Source organism: Orbicella faveolata, unplaced genomic scaffold (assembly GCF_042242905.1).
Source record: "Orbicella faveolata isolate gen_17 unplaced genomic scaffold, um_ofav_v1 contig_12, whole genome shotgun sequence".
NCBI classification, from domain to species: Eukaryota; Metazoa; Cnidaria; class Anthozoa; order Scleractinia; family Merulinidae; genus Orbicella; species Orbicella faveolata.
Window position 1 is genome coordinate 7,359,692 of NW_028301539.1, and position 10,492 is coordinate 7,370,183.

Sequence of the window (10,492 nt, forward strand, 5' to 3'; positions counted from 1 at the left end):
AATATATAAATCGTCATTAGAACTCAACCTTACTTGAAATTGGTTTTCTGGCTATTTAAAACACGCTCTTCCCAATTCCGAAATCACTTAGCTGTAGATAAAAGTTTAGAAATTATCGGTCACGTGACCAAGTGTTGCAAAAAGGCCTATTGGACGACTCAGTCATGTTATAAATCATAACAAACTTGAGATCCACGCGAGGAAACCCATTTAAGTATATCTGTCCTACAACAGCCGAGCTGCTGGTAACCAATCAGATTTAAGAATTTTGTCATACCTGTGATTTTTCCTCAAATTTAAATGTTGAAAAGTTTGCATTGAAACCAGTTTGAGCTTGCCATTTAGAGTAGTTTGTGCTTTCTGTTGATTTTCGAAGGACTGTTGGTGAAGATGTAAAGACTTTGTTTCTTAAAAATACCTTTTTCCTTTTGGAGAACTTTTTTTGAAGGATCTAGCAAACTTTCAAGGACTTGACAAAAAAAAAAAAGTGACTTAGCAAAAAATAATTTTATGCTCATTCTTGCTATGACCAGTTAAATCATTCTTTTTATTAAGAGAAACATTGGAATGTTACATTAAGACGTTGATCGTATTGCATATAAAATAATTTACTGTAGAAATTCCCACGACCAAAGTTCTCCAAACATCCAGAATTTATGTACCTAAATGCATAATAGCGATATACCAAAATCGCAAACTGCAGTAAAAAAAGACCTTTTTTTACAACCTCCACAATTCAATGCTTGTTATAAATAATTTCAGAACTCTGGATCAGAATATTCATCATCATCGTCCCATCCTGACTCTATCTTGCCCTCATTAAACTCCACTTCCTTGTCATACACGAAGTCTTCATCTCCAGGCTTGATTCGGTTCTTTTCAAAATCCTTGTCCATGTCAGCTTTTCTCTTGTCGAGCTCGTAATCATCCAGTTTATTTAAGTCTTCCTCTTGGTCACTGTTGTTTGGTGATGATTTTAATCGGAGTGCGGAATCCTTGAGTTGAATTGGATCCTGGCCATTCATTTTGTTTTGTATCATTGTTAGAAGATTCTCTAACTGAAAAAAAAAAAGAAAAAGGATATTATTTCTGACTAACTGCAGTGAAAATGTAGATCAAGTCACAGGTGGATCCAGGATTTTTCTTAGGAGGGGTGCACCACTACGGAATGACCAGTGTAACCGACTGGTGAGATAAACAAATTTTAAAAGCTAATACGAAGAAGAAGCGTTCATCTCGGGGGCGGTACGATACGAACACTAAACAATCACCCCAGAAGACATGATAATGTCAGTGCAAGACACTGACTCAATACAGACTTAACTTTAGGTACGGTGAAATAGCATGTACATGCAACTATCAAGCCACAAACATCTGGTCATTTGATAGAGTGGGTTGTATTAAAGGGCTTCTTACAGTAAATACATGTAAATAAAATTATTTTAAAAACGACAAATTAAATTATAAACTTTTGGGTCATCTAATAGAACGTGGCCATACTGTACATGTAGTAACAGGCATGATGCCACTGAATCAGATGTCAGGCTAGTCATCTTGCTAGCTTGAAGAGAGGCTGGTGTCTATATTGTCTATTAGGATTTTCATCTACTCCCAAAAACTTTAAATTTTGATGGCTTTGCCCCTGAAATCAAGCTTCCAAGTTCCAGCTTGAGCCATGCCATATTATTTAATTAGTAATTAAGTTAATTTTACAGTTCAAATAAGCCTTGTTGTTGTTGTTGTTGTTGTTGCCCATCAAAGATGACCAGGTATCTCAGAAGAAAAGAGTAGCCCTATGCTCTCTTATGGTCAAAACATCATTTCAGAAATCTCGCTGCAAAAGGCTTTTCTCATGAAGCCTATGTCAAAGTTGTACCCTTGAGACACTTCAGACCCCATGCAAACTAGGCAACAGCAACAAGAACGTCATGCAGAGCAATGGCTCAGTCTGTATTTACATTATGCATATCTTTAAAATTCATAGACGTTCTACATGTATGAAAACAAGAACAATGTGAAATGACCAATTTCTAAGTATTTTTGAGAACTTGAACCACAACAGCTAATTTTTATATTTCTGTTTTGAAGTGCACACATTCTATTGGCAATTAGTAAAAATCTACTAGCATTCTGTCACAAATACTGCTACCTGATTGGCTACACTACTCATTATCTATTCTGTGTTAGTATAAATCTACTAGCGTTCTATTTCAAATGGCATTCTCTGATTGGCTACTCACTTTCTATTCTGTGATAGATAGTGAGTAGCGTAGCAGTGTGCCCTTGTTAACGAGATCACAGTCGCTTCTTGGCATTTTCGAAGTGTCTGTGAAGAGGATTTAGATAAAGTTTTGAACGACTAGTAGATTTACACTAAAACAATTACCGGTAGATTACTCGCTCTTGATTTCTATGTGTGATAGTTGACTCAGGCTGCGCCCTTGTCAACTATCATGCAATAGAAATCTCGAGCTCATAATTTAATTGTTTAATAGATAGTGAGTAACGTAGCAGTGTGCACTTCTTAGCAATTGAAATAACGACCACTTCTTTGCATTTTCAAGCTGTCTGTCAGGAGGATAATTTAGATAAAGTTTTGAATGGCTAGTAGATTTATACTAAAACAGTTAGATTATTCGCTCTCAATTTCTATGCCTGATAGTTGACTCGGGCTGTGCCCTTACATCATCGAAATCTCAAGCTCATACCCTAATTGACAGCTGTTTCGGGAAAGCTTGTCAGAATAAAGCATAAAAGTGGACGCGAACATCCCGAAAGTTAAAATGGGTAGAAGTAGAGAACTGCTGCATACGCTGAATACTTAATTGGATATGACAACTTGGCAAACATCATTTCTTAGGTTTACTTTTTGCTCAGACTTTTGGAACCAAGCTTCTACGTGCCACAGTGACTTTACAAGTTTTCTAAACTACTGTATAATTATGTAAAGGTTATGTACTATAACAGTGAGAGACAAGCTACAGAAAAAATAATGGTCGTATCAGGGGAAAATCTAACGTACCCTTGCTAATACAAATTTGTAGATTTCCACTACAAAATTTCAATGAATATCCAGACCACCACTTGATCTTGTTGTGTACTGTGGGATTAATGCTTTCATCTGACAAGCTTTCTCTAAATAGCTGTATGCACTTTTTCTGAGTTGGCATCATTGGACACCCATCTCTGAGCGCTCTATCAGCCTGAAAGGGTAGGGGTCAAGTGGCAATTTTAAAGCTTGATTTACAAGTAAGGGAGAAAAAGTGTCATAATTTTTTAAAACTAATGTCTGTGCTTTATAGAGATCTATACCAAACTACAGTAGCTCTGTCAATCACCTTCACTTAAAGAACCAAAAGCTTTTAAAAATAAGGTGTCATGTCTACAGATGTCTACAGACAAACTGTACAAAACATACTATGCATAAAAAAAATTGAAAGAGTTACCTGTTTGTGTGAGATATCTTCTAAATATTTTCCATGATTGGAGCTCTTCTTTAAATCAGTTACCACATCTGGAATGCTACAGAAAAAGGGAAGACTGTTGTTAGAGAAAACAAACTTTTATCATTTTCACATTTGTTCCCTTGATACATTTAGGGCCTCTTTAGAAGGACAGAGGGTTACCCTAGGAAGCCGGTTACATGTACTAGCACTCACACATTTCCTCTTTTTTTCTTCGTTGAGTTGACAAGGCAGCTAGGGTTACCTGGGTAGGCAGGTTACCCTATCTGCATGCTACGGTTACCCTGGCAGGCATGTTAACTTTCTTCCTTGTAAACACTCCAGGTTGGATTAACCTGGGTACCCGGGTTAACTTTCTAATTGTTCCCAGACCCTTTGAACATAACCGCGCATCAAGGTTGTCCTGGGTTGTAGGGTTACCCCACAACCCTGTGAAATTTTGCTTGTAAACCCAGGCTACCTTTTGCCCCCCTAGCTAGGGTTAACCCACTTGCTAGGGTAACCCTCCCTCCTTGTAAAAGGACCCTTAGTAACAATCATTGTCATATAAGGGGTCTCGCCCCATTAGAATTTAGATCCCCCACTCCAAATCTGCTACTGGATATGGACACCTAGAGGACTTCAAATTCACTAAATCTATTGTGAACCAGTCTTGCTCAAGAATGTGAAATATCAGGCTGAGGTCTTGATGGTACACGTACATGTTAAGACCTAGGGAGGGGGGGGGGGATCAATTGGGGGAATATTCTGCCAGGACAGTCCCAACAAGCTTGGTTAATGGACTAGAAAAAAACACTGTAGACTTCAGCTGAAGCATCAAAGAACTTCTTAAACGGCTCGCAATACAATGGAAGCTCTGAGTTAACGTCCACTCTCGTAAGCACAAAGTTCTACGTATGACTGCCTTCCCAAAATCCCATTTAAACTCCCATACAAACTCTGTATTTATTCATTCCTGCAAGCAGACTTTGAGGATACTTTGAGGGCTTATGATCTAGACTTTTCCTTTGTTTTTAAGCTCCCATAAGCGGACACCCGAAATGAAATCCCGTCAGCCTCGGAATGTTATTTTAATCAATCAACTAGTGCTGCAGTTGGGATGTATATCACATAGTATTGCAGGTAGTGCTGCAGTTAGAATCTGTATATCGCATAGTAATGCAGTTATCTGACTGTATACAGTTACATGTTTTGACATTATAAAAAGCAAAAACAATCGTTTGAAAAGGTGGTATTTTTTGCATTTGTTACCAATAGCTGGGCAAGCTCCTGTAAGTGGCCATAAACACCTTACAACTCTAGTGGCCGCTTACGAGAACCATTCTCCTATTACTAAGTGGCCTGCTCCAGTTACGGACACCTTTGTTGTGTTCCGAAGGTATCCACTTATGACAGAAGTATTATAATTGTAAGCCTTTTTGCTCAGGATACAAATAATTGATGCTGAGCACTGTTATTACCTTTTGCCACTCACCTTGAATCTTTGTTTAACTTTCTTATTGGCATCGATCGTTTGTGCAGCTTTCCTAAAAGTAAACCAAAAAAAATATCGTTGGCAACTGCCCAGGCAGACATGTATACATGTGTTGATTAGAAAACACAATCACGTTTTTGAAACATATTTAATGGGTAACCCACTTGAACTGGGCCAAAGCTGACTAAAAAAATAGTTCCTCTTGTGTTGCTCATTAATTTCCCTAAAGTCATGGGGTTTCAGACCACATGTATGTCTCCACCTTGGACACACATTCTCTCAGGCACACTCCTCCTGTGGCCAGAAACACAGCTTGGTCAGTTTTAAACAAAATGGACTGGCCACACTTTGTGTTGAAAAAGTACGTTTTATCCTGATCAAATTGAGATTTAGTAAGATATAACTGTACAGTAGACTCAATAGAGAAATTTGAAAATATCTGAAAATGGTGTCTCATGTTCTTTTGGGGGGCTTGCTCCCTGTTCAGGGCTTACTACAATTGAGATTTATTAGTCGGGACAATGTGTCAGCATTACTTTCCAGATGGTGGTTATTACGTTTGGTTGTCTCCTCACTTAAATTTGGAACTTTACTGTATTTTGAAATCATTTTGTCGCCATTATTTAAATATCAAAGACTTAAGTTGTTCAGTTCGGATATATTCTAGCATAGGTGTTAAGGAGTCAAGGATAAAGTGAGGAACAACGACAGCCAATTAAACACTTTTGGCTGAATAGATTTTGCTTGTGTGGTTAAATTGGTCTTTTTTCTTTGATTAGCAACATCTCATAAATCAAGTATTCCAGCTTCCCTCTGCACCCAAATCTAAATCTCTTTCTAAGCTACATCTGAACTGAATGACTTAAATCTGCATTTCATAATGACGACAAGATGACGCTGAAACGTCATGTTTTATAAAGTAATTGAGCCACTACGCACGCTCTCATTGGCTGACAGGTGTGTTTAGATGAGAGCATGTAAACATGGTTATGACATTTTAGATTTGTGCATATTTTTGAGGATTATTTTTATAAAACCAGCAGAGCACTTTTTCCATGTTTACATAGCCTCATCAAACGCTCGGGAGATGGGGAGCATTTTTGAAGTTATGACTACATGTATGTCTTGGGTTTGCATAACTGTCTTGAATTCTCCCAACCCTCATCATATTTACACGAGGCTGTGCAAACATGGTAAAAGTGCTCTATTGCTTAAATAACGTTTATTTGTCTTTTAACATGTTTTCCATATCTACTTTTTTTTAGAACTTACTTTGTTGAAGAAAGTTTGGTTTAGTTGAGAATTAAAGGCAGAATAACCTAACACACGTTACTCTGAGAAAATAAAATGGAAGATATTCTTTTCCATGCAATCACATCTATTTGTTTACATACAGGATTATGTATTTGGCTGACTATACATCAAAACAGCCTGGGCAAGACAAAAATAAAATTAATACACCCAACAAAAAGCCACTAGGAATAAGATGTAGTCAGTAACTGGTTCTTGCCTATTCAGAGAACAAAATACCAACACCAATTCCTCAATTTGGCCCATAGATTAAAACTCGAGCAGGCATGCTACATGATCTAAGAGTCTCCACAAAAATATGGAGTCAAAAGATGTTACATGCAGGTAGGTAGACATGCAACCTTTATTTGACTTTGCTTGCCCCATCAATAATACAATAAAAGAAAGAAAGCTGAATTTCACCAGGGGCACTGTGGCTATAATGCGACTTCGATTTAAAACTATCTAAAATTAGTCTTTTAGGTATATAAAATTATCTCAGTTTAGCACTGATGCATGCAAGGTCAGGTCTCTGAAAAACTGTCCAGGTGCACAAGGTGGTCTTGGAAAGACAACACCATAAGATTGATCCAGCATTTGAAGTTTACATGTATGAAGTAAGTTACAGTCGAACCTGTATAGTTGAGCAGCACCATATCAAGGGGTCACCCTCTATTAGGCGGTCAGTTTTCAAAGTCCCGAAAATTACTTCCCTTAATTGCTGTTATTTTGACCTCTATTAGGCGGTCACCTTTATTAAGTGGTCGAGGTCACCATTTGGGAAGTCCCAACGGGACTTTTGCTACTGTCTTGACTTGTATTAAACGGTCACATGGTGTCAATTACTTGTTCATACAGTTTCAAATAAATGTAACACATGAGGTACAACCAGTGATTTCCTTGTTTATTGTCGCAAATCACTAAACGCTGGAAATGAATGTTTCTAAGTTGAGGTCAAATGTCTTTTCCTCACTGGAGGTCGAATTCTGTTTTTCTTGCAACCTGTATTAGGCAGTCACCCTGTATTAAGCAGTCACTTAGCCATTCTCTGAGGGTGACTGCTTAATACAGGTTCCACAAGCCTTCAAATAATTTTTGTCTACAAGCAAGTCATTCATTAGGCCAAAGACAAGTTTTGACCCGACAAAAAGCCAGTCTAGTCGGACCAATTTTTTTCGCTATTAGAACTTAAAAGTAAGGTATTTCAGTGTAGAACCTTTGCCAAAATGTTGCTTGCAAATTTGAATGGCTTAAAGGCAAAATCAACTGAGTGTAAAATCGATACTAGCACAATTCAATGTGACATTTGAGACGACCCATTGTGCATGATAAAATTATTTCTCAGAAATGGAATAAAAACGAAACTATAATAAAAAAGCTTTTTTCCGTAATATTGTGTGGCAGTATAATAAAATAACTTGTTCCATATTCGGCCGCAAATTTCCAGTTAACATATTTTTCGTTTATCAGAAATGCCCAGTCAGAGTGTCTGACCAGGCTAAGCTTTTACTTGTCAAAACCTCAAATTTACCGGACAATTGTCCGATGACCACCTGTTATGTTCCACTGTATTTTATTTTGAGTCACATATATTTCTACTGAATATTCATCAAGGTAAGCCAAAGAAAGGAGCAAAAAACTTCAAATATTCAGTCCAAAACGTATTTTCTCAGACAAGAAAATCAAAAGTTCCAATTATAGAAACCAGAATCGACAGACTTGATCTCAAATTAGAAAACATTACCTAACTTTCCAGACATAACCTTGTTATAATATCACATTTACTTGACCTGATTCAAAATATTGCTGTCTGTTTGTATTATTTCCAACCTTCTAGCTTCAAACCAAGTTAACATTAATTTTAAACAGACTTGTTTACTTGTTGTATCATGTGACAATTTTTTTAATGTAATCACTGAGGCAATATCAACACAGATATAGTGGCCTCCTGATTGCCAAGGGTAAAAACAGTAAAGTCTGCATATGAGCCAAGTGGCCCACCAGGCCGGAGCTTATCCTGGTTTCATCGCAGGGTTACCCTCAGCATTAAGTTCACCAGTACCCATTTATACACCTGGGTGGAGAGAGGTACTGTGGGAGTAAAGTGCCTTGCCCAAGAACACAACACAATGTCCCCGGCCAGGGCTCGAACCCGGACCGCTCGATCCGGAGACGAGCGCACTAACCATGACGCCACCATGCCTCCCTCCCCCGCCAAGGATATTCAACATTTATTGCAGAAAAACTCTTTCTCTGTCCTATTAGAAAAGCTTATTAAAGGTGTGTTGCCTCATGAAAAACAGTTCACCATGGATACTTTGATGTCCTGCACTGTGGGGCAGCTTAGTGTCAACTATTACAACTAATATTAAAATAGTTCTAGTTAATGCTCCGGTATTCTCTATTTCTTTCTTTATCTGTATGATTTGTTTCCTTTTGTAAGCCATAGTTCATTGCCAAGAATAAAATTATTGTAAAATACTTTTAAAGACCTAACTCGATCATTTAAGGTTACTTATTTGTAACAATGTCTTTCACATTGTAGGTTTAGTTAATTAATAAGCCAGTCCCCAAGTCCCCTAGAAAAAACCCATGCAATAGTGCTCTTCTTCCTTAAGACTTATTAAATACTAAACATATGAGAACTATAAGCTTAACCATATGCTTCTGGCTTACATAGTGCAAATTCCAATTTCTGTCTGAAAGAATTAGTTCAACAAAGTCCGATGGGTTGAAAGGTGAATTGTAACACGTGATTCTCACTAAAATATCTCGACACATACCTGTACGTTTGACTTCATAGTAAACTACGAGGGTCGGAGGATCGAATTTAACGCCGCATTTGCGAGGTGTGAACATTTTAACCTTATTTTCACGAAAACCATTCGGTCGTAAGCTCGTGCACTTGAAGTCACATTGTTGACGTTTGGAGCATTCAGAGCCCACGATTTGTAGTACAGCAGACAATGTCATTGCAAGGTAGATACGTGATGTTTAAAGACATACAGTGTAGGGTCTTACTCCCGGTTAGATGCAGAGCGGTTTTCTTCGATCTGGATAACATCCTAAAAAAATCCTTTGGGAATCCAATAGTCTGAATTAAAAAGAAAGCCTCTGTCTTATGAAACCCGGATTTTCGACCAAGGGAATTTAAGGGAATACCCCGGGGGGTATTCCCTTATATGGGCTATATCGGGCTATATAAGTATGTGCGGTCCCAAAGGGTGTGGTTTTTCAACCGTTTTGGTCAAAAATAGGGTATCAATTTTGGCCATTTTAGTCATAAATAGGGTATTGCTTTTGCAATCTAGTTTTCAATTGGCTAAGTTTTTAGAAGAAGCTGCTTTTTCATCGTTATCGATAAGACCATCAACAAAGGCCCTTCATAAATTACGTTTAGGGTAACGGTGCCAGCCGCAACGGTCATTAATAGGGTATCAAATTTTCTGTCAGGTCATAAATAGGGTAGGGGAAATCGCAGATTTTGGTCATAAATGGTCATAAATAGGGTAAGGGTCTTGGGAAGCGGGCGCACACCCCACCCAATTTTTCTGGGGGTACTCCCGGGGGCAAAAACTAATTCGAACCTGCTCATTTTCAGGAAGGCGAGAATCAAACTAAAGATATGGTGCTACCGAGAGAGAGTTAATTAATTGCCAGCTTATTTTCAAGGAACCTCGTGACTTTTTTTTCCAGATCATTCCTGGTTGTAGAAGTCTAAGGGCGTCCTAGATGTAGCCAACCCCGTATAGCCTGCGAGCAGGCTCTAGAGTTTGAGTTCCGCACTCAAGCGCTGCTCTATCTGGCTTTTCGCTTTAACGTGCGAGCGAGTTTAGGAACGTTTGGAACAAACACGCGGATTCTGTTCACGTGGACAGCCGAAGTGTCACATATATTAATCTCATTCCCAGATCGGGCAATATGTTTTACACGTATTTTTAATTCATCCTCCATCAGTGAAAACATTCACGCAAGCCAACATTAGCCGCGGAAAAACTAATGTTATACTGGCCACGCTCAAATTGGGGTAAGAGCAAAAAATGGACGAAGCAGGGGGTGGTGAGGCGAGCGAGGGAGTCTCCGATATTTTTGCTCTCGCTCGGGAACTCTTGCTACGTAGACTAGGCTAAGCTTCTTCTTTATGAAGAGTATCTCAAAAATTAAACAGTCTAGCTTTCTGTTCCATTTCTGAGGAAGGTAAGATGATAAAGACGATGCAGTAAAACGTTACAGCAAACAAAACGCTCCTTTAGTTAACTTTAGA

At 38.3% G+C, this 10,492-nt stretch overlaps 1 protein-coding gene across 1 annotated transcript; it reads right to left on the bottom strand.

The window, feature by feature from the left end:
• Nucleotides 1-517: 517 nt before the first annotated feature.
• On the bottom strand, nt 518-9,216 carry LOC110046483 (centrosomal protein of 19 kDa-like). Its single transcript, XM_020752182.2, has 4 exons — nt 9,012-9,216; nt 4,939-4,990; nt 3,447-3,522; nt 518-1,058 (listed from the first exon to the last, which is right to left on the bottom strand). The coding sequence occupies exons 1-4, from the start codon at nt 9,199-9,201 to the stop codon at nt 759-761; spliced, it is 618 nt and encodes a 205-aa protein (XP_020607841.2). The 5' UTR covers nt 9,202-9,216; the 3' UTR covers nt 518-758.
• Between the last annotated feature and the right edge of the window lie 1,276 nt (nt 9,217-10,492).